The sequence below is a fragment of the Alternaria metachromatica genome (genome assembly GCF_023757995.1).
Source record: "Alternaria metachromatica strain BMP 0045 chromosome Unknown scaffold_16, whole genome shotgun sequence".
Classification (NCBI taxonomy): domain Eukaryota; kingdom Fungi; phylum Ascomycota; class Dothideomycetes; order Pleosporales; family Pleosporaceae; genus Alternaria; species Alternaria metachromatica.
Window position 1 is genome coordinate 144,210 of NW_026055507.1, and position 14,747 is coordinate 158,956.

The 14,747-nt window shown below is 50.1% G+C and overlaps 4 protein-coding genes across 4 annotated transcripts; 2 read left to right on the top strand and 2 right to left on the bottom strand.

Moving 5' to 3' along the window:
* Positions 1 to 2,498: 2,498 nt before the first annotated feature.
* Positions 2,499 to 3,785, top strand: J4E83_006830 (uncharacterized protein; the record flags this gene model as incomplete). Its single annotated transcript, XM_049333740.1, has 1 exon — positions 2,499 to 3,785. The coding sequence occupies one exon, from the start codon at positions 2,499 to 2,501 to the stop codon at positions 3,783 to 3,785; it is 1,287 nt and encodes a 428-aa protein (XP_049186996.1).
* A 3,035-nt stretch (positions 3,786 to 6,820) lies between these two features.
* Positions 6,821 to 8,476, bottom strand: J4E83_006831 (uncharacterized protein; the record flags this gene model as incomplete). Its single annotated transcript, XM_049333741.1, has 2 exons — positions 6,821 to 7,083; positions 7,141 to 8,476. 2 exons carry the CDS (start codon positions 8,474 to 8,476, stop codon positions 6,821 to 6,823), a joined length of 1,599 nt encoding a protein of 532 aa, XP_049186997.1.
* A 3,600-nt stretch (positions 8,477 to 12,076) lies between these two features.
* J4E83_006832 (uncharacterized protein) lies at positions 12,077 to 12,471 on the top strand (the record flags this gene model as incomplete). The annotated part of the gene is made up of 3 exons (XM_049333742.1): positions 12,077 to 12,131; positions 12,188 to 12,312; positions 12,367 to 12,471. 3 exons carry the CDS (start codon positions 12,077 to 12,079, stop codon positions 12,469 to 12,471), a joined length of 285 nt encoding a protein of 94 aa, XP_049186998.1.
* A 251-nt stretch (positions 12,472 to 12,722) lies between these two features.
* J4E83_006833 (uncharacterized protein) lies at positions 12,723 to 14,471 on the bottom strand (the record flags this gene model as incomplete). The annotated part of the gene is made up of 2 exons (XM_049333743.1): positions 12,723 to 12,954; positions 13,006 to 14,471. The coding sequence occupies 2 exons, from the start codon at positions 14,469 to 14,471 to the stop codon at positions 12,723 to 12,725; spliced, it is 1,698 nt and encodes a 565-aa protein (XP_049186999.1).
* Between the last annotated feature and the right edge of the window lie 276 nt (positions 14,472 to 14,747).

The window sequence follows — 14,747 nt, forward strand, 5'->3', positions numbered from 1 at the left end:
TAGAAATAACTATATTCTTCTAAGAAAGATTAAATAGAGATATCTAGTTATTAGATAAGCGTAAAGCCTTGTACTAGCGTTAAGTAGAGAGTTTATAAGAGGTAGCTAGACTAGAGCCTTACTTAGCTATAGTAAGAGTTAATTTAAAGTAGTAGTAGAGAACGTAAAAGCGCAGCGCAAACTTTAGTATAGTTCTAGTTATAGACTATATAGTACTATACGTTTCTAGATCTATAATATAGGCGTTTCTGCGCCTAGTACTTTACTTAACATAGTAGTTCTAATTACAGAACGCGTAGTGTAGCTTAGAGTTAATAGAGAACTTAAGCGTATATAAAGCGTACTTTACCTTATAATAGCTATAAAAAGAATATAAAGAGTCTAGAAGAAGTTAGCTTATAGTTTAGACTCTTAAGAGAACCTAAATAGAATAAACTAGCACTAGGCTTACACTTATACTTTTTAAACTAGAAGAGCAGCGCAATATATAGAATATATAGGTAATTCTTAGAGTTAGCCTTAGCAAAGTTAGAGTTATTAGAGTTACTCTTAACTTTATACTAGTTTATATAGCGCTACTTACTCTATTATATATTAGTTAGAGTATAGTCTAGACCTAATTAGAGCTCTTACCTTAGAGTTATAGAAGAAGCTATATTTAGAGAGACTAGTTAGCTTTCTTAGATCTTAGCTGCTAGAAGCGCTAGTAGTAGTAATACTAGTGCTACTATTTTGCGCATTAAGAGAACTAGCTAAAGCAAATAGCACTAAAGCTATAAGCTAGGCAAGAATAATATAGAACTTTATAATAAAAGGTACAGACGTAGTCTAGAACTAATAAGTTTTTAAAGAAGGTAGGTGTAGAAGTTATAAAGTAAAGAATTTAGAGTAGGTTAAAATAAAGGTAAGTTACGTTAAAGTATAAGTAAGGTCTTAGACAAAAGCTATATTATAATTATAAAAAATTATAATATAACTCTAGTCTAGATATAGTTTAGAGTTATTGTAACTTTATGCGTAGGTATAGTAGAGATTATATAAGTAAAATTTTTATATAGTCTAAAAACTCTATATACACAAACCTACCTCTATATATTACTTATTAGGCCTATAACCTTAGCGTAGAGGTATTCTCTACAACGCTGCGCTGCTTTTCTAACTAATATAATAAAGGTAAGTTTAGAGGTATATAATAGTCTTAGGCTTTATCTAAGCCTAGGCTAGAATAGAGAAGGTATAGGCAAGGTCTAGACTTACTACACAAACCTCTAGATTTTGTACGTAGCCTCTTAAGTTCTAAGCCTTATAATATTCTATTAACACTTAGTATATTCTAACTCTAAGGCTAGTCTATAATAATAAAGTATTATACGCGCGTAAGTTCTTATAGAAGTTCTATACTTTTAGATTATTCTCTTATAATAGCTAGTATAGATAGTTTAGTAGTATATAAAATAATAAAAGTAGAATACGCCTATTTTTATAATAAGAACTAAACTATAGTTCTACTATAAATAAATTTAACTTCTTTTTATCTATTTAGTAAAGTATATAGTAGAATTTATATTAGAATATTTATAGCTCTAGATTATTATAGTTAAAACTAATTAGTAAAATAAGTTTATCTCTTTATATAAGACCTATAAGAACGTTTTTAGATAGTAAGTTATTAATATTATTACTATAATTACTTATAGTTAAAAGTAGCGTACGCTTATAAGCTAATAATATAACTAATATATTAGGTAATTTAGTATAGTAGTGCTAGTAAGATAGCTTATCTTATAAAATAAGATTAGAGAACTATTTTTAAGTAGCGCGCGCTCTATAACTATTAGTCTATATCTATTAATAAAAAAAGCTATATAATTATATAAGAATATATACTACTTTATAGCTTTTATATAGCTAGAATATAGCGCTAATATAATTAAGTATAAATTTATTCTTTAAAAGGTAAGTCTTATAGTTATAATACTAAATTAAGAATAATAGCTAACTAGTAATAAGTTTAAAAGTTTATATAATAGCTAGCGTAGTAGTGCGTTTATATTATTATAGAGCTATACTAATATTTTTAGTAAAGAGTAATATAGAAAAAAGCCTAAAATTAAGCTACTCTAATAATAACTAGCTATATATAGCTCTAATCTAGCTGCTAACTATATATAGTTAATAAATATAGTAGTATTAATAAGAATTTTAATATAGTATAAATAAAAAGTAGTATATTATAATAATAACTATAACTATAATAAGCTATAATAAACTATTAGAGAACTAAAAATAAAAGTATTACTAGTAAAGAGTTGCTTTACAAAAATTACAACTTGTGCTAGGCTGCTTTGCAGAAGTTAGAGACTCTGTATTGTATTGTTAGATGACAGTCGCGAATGACGCTCACGGAGCCGCGGCCCGTTCCTCCACTTTCCACGCGCCTCTAACGCTGAGCACCCTAACAATCCACACCTAAACAACCAACACATAAAGTACACAACATGATGACACAGACGCAACCGCCAGCCATCCCGTCGCCTCCGCCAGACCTCAGCGCCAAACTCCCCAAGCTCATCCCCCGCAAACGCGCCCCCACATCGCGAGAACCGCCGTCTGCCCCTCCCCCACCGACGCCCTCGTTACCCGCGCCGCCGAATCTAGAGAGACATACGTACACGCGACCGTCTAGGCGCATATTGAGCCCAGAGGATCACCAGCTGTTTCTCAAGAGCAAGACATGCACGCTGGTCGAAGCATTCGTGTTCGGCATCGCCGACTCGGTACGCGACCGCAGCATCTCGAGCGTCAAAGATGAAGAAGTCACAGCCACAGTCAAGACTGTCGTGCAGATACTATCAGAAGCGGAGAAAGTGCTAGAAAGATGCCCACCAGAAGACACAGGCTCGCGCTTCGGCAACCCAGTCTTCCGCACCTTCCTCGATGAAGTCGAGGCAGTGTTGCCGCTATGGCACGAGAAGCTCGGGTTGAGCGACAAGGCGCAGGTCGATGAGATAGCGACGTACCTCCACAACTCCTTCGGAAACAAGCGAAGAATAGACTACGGATCCGGCCACGAACTCAACTTCTTCCTCTGGCTCCTCTGTCTAAACCGCATCGGCATACTCCCCGACACTACCTTCCCCGCGCTCGCCCTCGTCGTCCTCCCCGCATACCTCCGCCTCATGCGTCGCGTCCAGGAATCATACTACCTCGAGCCAGCGGGTTCGCATGGAGTCTGGGGGCTGGACGACTACCAGTTCTTGCCCTTCCTGTTCGGCGCAGCGCAACTGCTTCATCACCCCTACATCACACCGAAGAGCATACACAACGCGTTGGTACTGGAAGAGGAGAGTAAGCAATATCTCTACCTCGACCAAATATCTTTCGTCAATTCGGTCAAGAACGTCGAGGGTCTGCGGTGGCATTCACCCATGCTCGACGACATATCCTCTGCGAAGTCATGGGCGAAGATCGAATCTGGGATGCGGAAAATGTTCCGTAAAGAGATTCTGGAGAAATTGCCTGTTATGCAACATTTCTTGTTTGGCAGTTTGGTACCGCCTGTTGAGGGTATGAGCACGGAAGAGGAGGCGGGTGTTGAGAAGGAGGAAGAGGAAGAAGAGGGTGGCGAGGTCAAGGTGTTTGACGATGAGACGGGAAAGAGACATGTACATGCGAGTGCGGGTTGGGGTGATTGCTGCGGTATTCGTGTACCGGCTGCGGTTGGCGCGGAGGGGGAGGCGAGGAAAGGTGGTGCGAGGGGGTTGAGGAGGGTACCATTTGACTAAGATCAAAGAGACCGTGAAGAATGCAGATGGGTGTTTTAAAAGAAAAAGAAGAAAAGACTCCGTTAAGAAACTATAGATCCGAGAAGAAGAAATGGGTATAAGACTCCATTGATGGTGTCGGGTATACCTAGGTAGACCAACAATCAACAAATCTACACCTGCAACCCAAACCAAACCTCCCCCAACAATCCCACCCCCACCATCCACCATCCGCCATCTCTACCCCATCCCCATCTCATCATTCCACCCGACTAACCGTCGCAGCCCTCCTCCTCCTCGTCCCCGCCTCCAAATTCAACAACGCAAACCTCTCCAACAAAACCGCCCTCTGCACAACCGTCTCCTCATCTTCCCCTTCCTCCTCCTCCTGCTGCTCATCCCCTAACCTATCCCCAACCGGACTCTCCACCCTCCGTCCCACATACCCATTCTCCTCCAACACCTCACCCAACGCACTCCTCGTACTACTCTCAAACGCAATGCCAAACCCGCCGCCAGTCCGCGACATGGCTGTTGCGGTGCACAGCCAATTCTGTGTGGCGGCTGCTACGCGGCTTACGGTCGTGGCGCCGGGTGGGGAGCGGCGGGCGGTGAGGAGGGAGAGGGCGGCGAGTGGTTTTTTGAGCTTGGTCGTTAGGGAGCGGGTTAGTTGGAGGGGTGTGCGGTGCCGCGGTTTGGGTTCCGGTGGTACTGGTGGGGTGGTGGTGTCGGGGGGGATGGGCGTGCTGGTTTGGGGGCTGGCGAGTGTGGTTGTTAGGGGGGCGGGGAGCGTGAGGGTTATTGTTGGTGTTGGTGGTGATGGTGGTTGTTTGCCGTCGGGGGGTGGAAAGGCGGATTGGGCTGTTGAGGTAGATGAAGTTGAGGCTGAGGTGGAGGGCTTGGGTGTGTCGACTGTGGATACCGAGATGGAGTTTCCTAGGGTTTTTGAAGGGTTGTCTGGTTCGTTGGATACGAGACTGGTGAGTCTGCGTCTGATGTTTAGGGTGTTGCTGGGGAGTAATGTTGTTAGAGTCGAGTTGGTAGAGAAAAGCAGTTGTGGGGAAAGAGGAGGATGCATAGGGGGACTTACAGTGGAGTCTTCGTGTCGGAGTCACGATGAGGAGTGTCTACGGGCTGTAGAAGTGGTGACGGTGTTGAATGGGTGCGAGAGGGTATCGGAGTAGACAGCTCTAATCGGCGAGGTTGTTGCGGAGATGGTGCTGGCGAAGGTGTAGTAATTGCAGAGTTGGTGACAAGCAACCGGTTCTGTGCTTCGCCATCTTGACGGACTAGCACCCGCTGAGCTTGTGGTGACGGATATTGACGAGCTCTCAGCGAAGCTGGGTCTTCTACAAGACGATGCTGCTGCTGACTCGAAGAAGACGAAGCCCGTGAAGATGGAGTGTGGGAAATTCTCAGCGAGCCAGAGCCTTCTACCCGGCGGTGCTGCTGCTGAGCCACCGGCGACGGAATCGAAGAAGGCGGCAGCGAACGATCTGGCACTGGCTGAACTCGTGGTGATGGACTGTGAGCTACTCTCAGCGAGCCAGAAACTTCTGGTACTGGACGAGGCTGTGGTGAGGGAGTAAGGGGAACACCCAGCGGGATATACGTCCCAAACCGACGGGACTGTTGCTGAGCCGCCGGCAACGGCGAAGAAGGAGGCGAACGTCTTGACCTTGACCTGTCGATACGCAACGGCCTGGGTACGTCGACATCCTTCTCATCTGGTACTGACTGTAGAAGAGGCATGGCTAGAACGAGGAGATGGGTATCAAGTCGCTGAACGCACACCAATGAAGGAGAGAAGATGTTGAGAGTCGTTGACAAAAAAATCGTCTGGGTATCTGGCAAAAGAGGAGAATCTTGGGGAACTGAGGTACTAGGTCCACCGGCCCTCTTGTACTGAGTTGCTTACATACCCCAGGGGGGTTCTCGTGCTGTAATGGCGAGCAAGTCATGATGCAGGTGTATGCTCTATCGCATCGTCTTTGAGCTCCGGAGGGTTAGCAGCTCTCCGTTTCCAGTGTTGATGTATTTGGTACTGTTGAGACTCAGGGTCAACCATGCTATGCATTTGCATGTGAAAGCAGTCTTTTGAGGCATCTCGATGCTTCAACAGTGGCGGTCCGTGATCAAACATTTTGATGTTACCTCGTAATTCGAGTACAACGCATATCTCCCCTTGACAAGAAACAGCGGACGAGTGCGTAGGCCAAAGCCATTACGACGGACCGGCTGAAATATCAAAAAATGCTTTCAAAAGACAAGAAAGTGGCTGAACACCTACTGATATACCATCTTCTGCCCTCGTAAGTCCTTATCCAAAGAGACCCTTTCTCCTCATCCAGTCTCCACTACCCAGGTTCACGTCCAGGGTCAACCAATGCCGCACCCAATATCCCGATAGCGATATTACAATGACACCCTTATCATTGCATCACCTTTACTTCTTCATATTTATACTCGTAATAATACTGTTATCGTTCCCTTCCGACCCAGATAGTGTACCCGTCATACCGTTTCCTTCGGACAAACAAGTGAACACCACAGAACAAACGTAGTAAACCGAACCAAAATTCCATTCTAACATCCGGGGTGACGATATAGTCTACCCTCTGCAACGCATAAATAAACGCCCATCTATGCATGCTATACTAATAATCTTGCCGAACCAAAGTATGGCGCAGTGCCAAAGGTTCTAATCCAATATGCCTCCGCGGCGCGTAACGAAGTCCGAATAATAAAGGGTCTGCACAAGGCGAAGTTGCCGAACATGAGAGCCCATCCCAGATGAACCACCTTAAATGTGCAACCAAGTGACCGAAGACAAAAGAAGCTCTACGCAGCTGAACCTGATAAAATACCAACATGCTGCCCCCATATATGCCATGACCTGAACATACTCTCCATCGGCGTCCAACATGATGCCCTTTGCAGCTTCTTTGTCGACTGGCTTTTCAACTTTCTTCAAGAAAGATTGAGGAATTCCAGTAGTACGTTTGGCTTGGAAAACAGGCTTAAAATCGGGATCGTCGTTGGTTGGATGCACCCATTTAATCATCCAATTCACTAGGCGCCTCTTCAAGCTTGTGTCTCCTCTCCTCATCCATCTCCTTGTAACTCGCCCAAGACAGCAGGCTAAACGCGCCGATGATGAGAAGTCCTCCAACAATAGCCGCGGGTGTAAGAGGCGAATTGAGCGGCGGGGGTAGAAGCTGGTCGACGAGCGCGACGATGAAGATGGTGAGGAGGGCGGCGACGGAGGAGAGGACGGGCGAGGTGAGGGAAATGAGCGCGAGGAAGGCTCCTGAGAAGGCTGCGTAGAACGTTAGTATGACGGTGTTTTGGGGAAGGAGCAAAGGGATGAACATACTAGCATTGGCCAGAACACTGATTGCCATCATCCACGCCTGCTCTCCATGCGGCAGCTCAAATAATTCCCACCCCATGTAATGCAAGAAAGGAAGCGGGATCCATAGAACGCTCAAAGTGAAGGCGCCGATTAAACTACCAAACAGGTTCGCGAAAATAACACCCTTGTTCGGTGCGGCGCCTTCAGGCGGGCACGCGAGTCTCTTGTACAGCACTTCGTACAGGCCATACAAGACACTGCCAATGCCAATGACGAGGTTGCCAAAAGCGCGGTTCTCAGCTTCGTGCGACGGGGGCGCCTTGTCGCCGCCGGCTCCGCCTCCGGATTTAGAACCGTGCTTTGCGGGGGACTGGTCGCCGTATGCGACGACGAAGACGCCCACAATGGCGATGGCGACGGCAACGACCTTGCTCGCGCGTACTTTCTCGTGGAGGATGGGGATGCTGAAGGCGTAGGCGAAGAAGGCAGAGCAGTTGTAGATGGCGGTCAAGTCGCTGGCTGTCGTCTGGTTGACGGCTACGTACCAACTTCCTCCTGCGAGGGTGAGGGCGCATGTGATGAAGGATGTCATCTTAAGCATGTAGCGGACGGGCGAGACTTGGGACTGGCGCGGCGTGGGGTGTAGGTTCTGGTGCTGGACCATGAGGGCGGTTTGGCGCAGCAGCTGGACGTGGCGCCGCCAGAAGGTCGGCCACGGCTCGTTCCAGTGCTGGAGTCGCAGCAGGAAGAGAGTTGCAGGCCACAGCACTATCCACGAGCCGTGCGTCATGTACAGCATGCAGTACGGCTTCTCCCATTTCAACTGGTGCTGGATGTATACCGCCGTCTCGGTCTGTACGGTGAAGCTCACCAGACTCAGCGCAAGCAGAAAGGCGGCGTACGTGTACTTCTTCCGCGTCTCGTGCTTGGCTTGCATCTCGGGATCCCGCTCGTGGAAGTGATGTGTGCTCCTTCCCAACAACCCGTCGTCCATGTTGTCGTCCTCCGTCTTGCGCCCGAGCAGGGGCGCATTCGCGCGCCCATACTCGGCATGGTCCAATGAGGGTCTCAGATCTGACGGCATGGCCGCGTCGTGTTCATCCCAGTCGTCGAACTCGAGTTCTGAATTGCCGGGGCTATCTGGTTCTCTGAGCGCAGACTTGCCGTTGGCTTTGCGATGTTGGCGCGACGAAGAGCGTGTGCGGGAGAGTTGGCGAGAACTCGACCCGGAAGCGACGACGGGCGAGGTACTTCTATTTGGGGGCTCGAGGGTGAAGTCTTCGGAGAGGGTGTGGACGAGGGTCTTGCGAGGATGCGGCGGAGGCTTCTTCCTCAGCGGTATGGACTCAGCAGGCATAAGGTGAGTGGCGGCGCAAGCGAATGACAGTACCGGATGGTAGGTGAGTGGGACCGCTGCACGCGTGTGATAGTCTTGGGCGGCAGGACACTATGCTGTCTTGGATCGTGGTAAGCAGCTGGCGATATCCAGGTGTTCACAATGCGATGCGGCCCCTGCATCCCCAGGTGCCGTAACCTCCGCGAGAACTCCGCTCCAAGAGCCCAGTGTCCAATCGCGCGCCAGCTACCTCCGTGCCCACGCGTCCCAGCATGCCCACAAACTTAGACGCTCCCCCTTTCATCTCCATCCTCCAAAAACACCCTCTGCGGCTCCATCACGTCCGTCACGAAGGTTGGGTGTCGACCGCAGTTCCGCCTGAGCACGTCATAGCTTAGCCTCATGCGTGAGAGCGAGCCGCCTTGCATCTAGGGTCATGTGAGAGATAATAACCCCACGCACACCACCTGGGCACCCATGTGCCAGCAAGTGTCTCGCATTAGCGGCACACTCACGAACCATGAGCGCGGCCGGATGTTTTCGAGATACACGCGGTAACCTAGGTACTTTGGGTTGGAAACTAGGGGCTGTCGTTGGTGGAGTGAAGAGACGTGGTGGTTGCGCCTTGAAAACTAAAAGATTAGAAGGCGCACAAGACTTGTAGAGATAAGACATGAGTGATGCACTTATAGCCCGCCTTTGTCCGTTTTTTGGCTCTCTATTACTTCGCAGGTGATCCTGTTTTTGCAAGCACCCATTCCTGCGTTTAGGGAAACTACTGGGCACGTATCTCCCACGAAGTATAACCACAGAACAAAAGCTCAGAAGGCTACATCGTCTTCGGACAAATACAGATTTATGTTTTTATACCAACAAAGACTTCAGGGCACCTGTTTAGTTCCTTCATTGTACAAGTTACGTTAAAAACCTACAGGTGCGTACCCATGGCATGCTTGCGACACGTGAAAGTTGATCCAACTTGGCGTACGACATCCTCTTGGCAATGTTGATGAAGGCGAGTAGCTTGCGAGAAAGACATATCGCCAAACGGTAGACCAGATTTGAATACATGTATACATTAAGAGATAGATGTCTCGCTATCTTGATCATAAATACTCGTTAATCCACCGAACCAACCCAGCCCCAAAACTTCACCACAAAAGCCCTACAACGGACTCCCATCCAATCCCTCGGCCCGTTCCTGTGTCTCCGCCTCCTCCAACTCCTGCAGAATCTCCGGTAACATGGACTCGACATCTTCCTCGCGCTCGCCCAGCGCTTTCGCAATAAGCTTCTTGTACGTGCCCTGCTTCTCACTCATACCTGCCACACTGAGATTACTGACGACTTCTCGGACGAGTTCCCGCCGCTCGAGTTGCGCGCGGTGGAGTAGGAGGGCTAGTCGCATCTTCTCTGTTACATCCACAGGCGAAGTATCGGCGTTTTGCTGTGGCATACTACTGCATAGGCGTCGGAGCTCGGCTTTTTGTTCAATCTCAAGTAGGGACTCGGCTTCTTCCACAAGTAACCGCAGTTCTTCTTCTTGCTGCCGATCTGCTTCGTCGTCGTTGAGGTCGATGTGTATGCCATTCGACATGAGCTGGAGCTCGGCGACTTGTTTCCGTGCGGCTTCGAGTTCGGCTTGGCGTCGCTTAACTACCCGTTCTGCGTCGAAGGATTCCGCCTCCTTCTCTTGCAGTTCGGATTCGTATGCCTCGGCTAGCTCTTTGCACTTTTCCAGCAGCGTTGGCGCGACTTTGTTCATGAGATTTGAAGCGGTCTGTGAGCGGTACTGGATGGGTTCTCGGACAGCCATGCTGGGGAATGGCACTGGGATTAGCGGTCCGCCATCTAGATGTGGCACATGTCCGTTGAGTCGGTGTTCTGGTGGCGGCGCGAAAGGTGACGATGAAGCTTGCCGTGGGCGTCCATGCGTTCGTCGTCGACTGTTGAGCTCCCTGATCAGATCGTCTGCCGTCTCGCCCTTTTTGTTCATTATGTCTACGGAGACATTACGTCCCAGCAAACTTCGCACGCATTTCCTCGCCCCGTTCCGCGCAGCAATCATGATCGCCGTGTCGCCATTCTGGTCTACTGCGTTCAGTAACCGCGTGACCTCGTCTGGTATCCATGTTTCTGACAGCTTGTTGATGATGCAGTCGAGATACCACCTCGCGCAAACGTACTTGTTCGAGCTGCTCGTTGTCGCTGCGATGTGGTGGAATACGGTACTTCCAAACCAATCTGTCCGGTGAACTGTCTGCTGAAAAATCTTGACCATGCTGGGCATAGTCTCCTTGTCAAAGTTGTTGGTGAACATGACGGCGCGCATCAGGGGAGTCTCTAGGTTGTTCGATAGACAATCAATGCGCGCTCCCCGGTGTATCAACTCCTTCACGACCCCCACATCACCCATTGCCGCTGCCCAATGCATGGCTGCATGTCCCTTCTCGTCGATCGGGCGGTCCAGATTTATGCTCTGCGGTGGTTCAGGCCATGAGACGGCAGATTCGTGGTCTAACAGCATGAAGTAGTCCAGCAGCTGGTCTGCCCATATTTGGTGTTGCTGATCGAGCAGAGACATCTGGTCCATCCCCCTCTTGCGCTTCCTATTGCCGCCCGTCGAGTATGAATCCAGCATGTCTGCGTCGCCCAGCATCGACTCGGAAATGACAGTCTCGTTGTCCGGTGTCTCTTCGCGGAAGATCTGCGACCTGATCTGGGAGGCCTCGTACGGCTCTTCGCTAACTTGCGACTGCGCGCTGGTGGTTACGAATGCTGCGATATCAGTCAGCCCAATCTCCCGTATCCATGCTTGACAACGACCAATGAGAGTGGCCTCCTACACTGCATAGACTCAAGCGAATAGACGTTTTTACCATTCCGAGCAGCCGCAGCCGCAGTTTGCTTGGGCGGCTTCATGCGATTCGACGCAGCAGTCGCATGCTTGGGCGCAGGAGGAGGGCTGCGGTCGCCAGGGACATAGTCGAAGATGGCGCGCATCTTGTCCAGGACGCCGTTGCGCTCTGCCAGATGGCGGCCCTCCTCCAGCGGTATCCATGTGCCCTGGTATTTGCCATAGCCGCCCTGGACCTTTTCATGCACGCCCTTCTGGACTTCGCGCTCGAGGATGCGGGTTCGCGCAGGCTTGTCGTAGTCGGCTACCTTGAGGATGTGGGTCGCGTTGATCCAGTCGTCGGCGCGGCGGCGCATGACATGGTTGCCGTTGACATTGCACTCGTAGACGGGGACCTGCAGGCGGGCTTTGTCAGTGCATCGTCGCAAAGGTGAGGTGTCGCAAGCAGTGGGGAGTGCGCACATTACTGTATGTTGCCGAGTAAATCTTGCCATCGGGCGCGGGGGCCATCTTCACCATTCGATTAGCTGTAGAAGGTGTCTCGGGGCGTGTCAAGTGATTTCGTGAAGGCGTGTCTGCGGTTCGCGTCAGACCTGGGGGAAGGCGCGTTGGAGTCCGCGTTCGCGACTGCCCTGCCAAGCGTCGGGGTCATCAGCTGCCTTTGCCGACACCAAGTGAACCTCACCAAGCTCGCCCGCCGACGACCCTCCGCCCACCAGCCCCCCGCGCGCCATTGACGATAAACAACACCCCGAGCCGCCAGTATGACTGTCACAGAGACCATCAAGCATGCCGTCGGCCTCGACGGCGAGCCGAGGAGTACGCCGGCCCACGCATCCTACGCATTCAAGTAATAGAAACTGACGGGACCGCAGAGGCTACCCGCGAGGAAATGAGCGCCGCCAAACTACCGCTCCCCTACCGAGACTCATGCGCACATCTTCTTATCCCCTTGAACCGGTGTCGGTACGAGGAGTACTACCTACCATGGAAGTGCGAGGTACGCGAGAATGGATGAAGAAGGGCCAGAGCGGGCGGCTGACAAGAATTCTAGAACGAGAGGCATTCATACGAAAAGTGCCAGTACGACGAGTTCAAGGAGCGGGTCAAGAAGATGGACGAGCTAAGGGCAGCCAAGAACGGACATCGAAGCAACTAAGGTGTTATGCGGGAATGGTCGATGAACGTGTCAGTCACGAGCGGAGCATGCTGCATGTATATATCAAAGCAGCAAGAATCACGAAGACATCAAATCCATGTTCCGGGGACAGTTGACATTCTGGAAGAAAGGCGTTGAAGAAAGAAATCCAGGTCTGACTTGGATCCCGTACTCGATCAGACGGTGGCTGACTCGGAACGCTGAATCGCTGTCTTACTAAGAGTCTAACTCTATGAACGCCTCTATCAAATCTACAACCTCGCCTTGGTATCTTCCAGCGCAGCCTTCTCCCTCAACTCCTTCCTCAAAATCTTCCCAGAAGGATTCTTCGGAATCGCATCAATGAAATGCACACCACCTTCCAAGCGCTTATGTCTAGAAACACGCTCAGCCAGCCACTTCTTGATATTCTCAGCCGTCTCTGGGGTCGCCTTGTCGGGCGACTGAGGCATAATGTACGCGCGAGGCAATTCATCGCCATTACTGACAAAGGTCAGCAGTTGATACAGACCGGAGGTGATCGGGCAAACTTACGCTTTAACGCCAATAACAGCAGCGTCCTGCACATCTGGGTGGTCCAGCAGCAGCGCTTCCAACTCCGCGGGTGCAACCTGTAGACCCTTGACCTTAATCAATTCCTTCTTCCTATCAACTATGAAGAAGTGGTTCTGTTCATCTACATATGCCACGTCTCCCGTCTTCAACCACCCGTCTTCTGTCAGAGTCTCTTTGGTCGCATCGGGCTTGTTCCAGTACCCCTTCATGATGTTAGGTCCGCGAACCCAGATCTCGCCTCTCTCGCCTTGCGGCGCTTCGACCTTGCCGTCGTCATCTACGACGATCTTTGCTTCGCAGTTTGCTAGGACTTCGCCGACAGAGAAGCTGGACGAGTAGGCTGAAGGTGGGAACGTCGTTGCGGCACAAGTCACTTCCGTCATGCCATAACCTTGCTTGACGTTGACTTGGCCGTTCGGCCATAGTCGTTCAAATTCCTCAATGACTTCTCGACCGAGTGGGGCAGCGCCCGAAGACACGCCCGTCACGGAGCCCAAGTCGAACTTCTTCGTCGCGGGGTGCTTTGCCATGGCCACGATGACCGGGGGTACCAGAACCATGTCCGTAATGCGGTACTTTTGCACATTCTGTAGCATCTCGACAAAGTCGAACTTGGGCATCATGTAAACTGGTACGCGTTGTTTTACCGCACCGAAACAGAAGATCGCTTGCGCCATAGCGTGATACATGGGCAGGAAGCAAAGGTACTTCTTCTTCTTCAGCTTCTCATGGTAGTCGGGGCTGGTGGTCTGGATGTGGATCTGTTGGCTGCAGTTTGCGACATAGTTCCTGTGCGTTATCATAACGCCCTTTGCAACACCAGTCGTACCCGAGGAGTAGTTGAGAGCAACTATGCGATCAAGCTCTTCTGGGGTCTTCAAGTCGGGCCATGAGTATGCGTCCCCGCGCTCTGGCGTATCGAGGAGTTCAGTCCAGTGGCGGACATTTCCGAGTTCCGTCTTCTTCTCCACTTTACGGCCCTCAAACGTGGCAACACCATCGTCGAAGACAAAGATGCGCTCAGGACCCATGCCAATCTCTTTCGCAGCCGCGATTCCTGTGTCCAAACTGCCCTCTGCGCATACCATGAAGCGCGCTCCGCTGTCTTTCAATTGATACGCTAGCTCTCGGCCAATGTAAGTGGGATTTGCGCCGGTAAAGACACCCTCTGCCATGACGATGCCCATCACTACTGCTGGGAAGAAGAGCGTATTTCCCGAGTAGAGCAACACGCGATCTCCTGGTTGGAGGCCTGCGCGCTGCAGACCTGAAGCGAAGCGTTTCGCATAGAGACGAAGATCGTGTAACGAGATGTTGTACTTTTCAGGTTCGCTTGCAGAAAGATAAAACGGTTCCTTTGGTAGTTCTACGGTAGGCGAATCGAAGATGTACGTTGGTAGTGAGACCTGGGGTATGGGGAACGAATAGCGGGATTTGATCACCATGGTGGCGGTTCAATGTGCTGGCTGAGCAAACGTCGCAGAGATGTCGAGGAGGAGAATCAACTTGTAATGACGGGGTCCACTCTTATCACTCTTGGTTCTTGGCCCACTATTGGTATCCACGATGCGCTCCGTGCCGTAGCCCTTGTTGATGGCTTGCAAAGTCAGACGCCCGGCGATATAGGCGTCAGCGAAATCCTACTCGGCATCCATCAGCGACCACTCAATCAAGTACACGTACACACAGGAATAGTAACTTACGTTCTACCGATTCCTTCC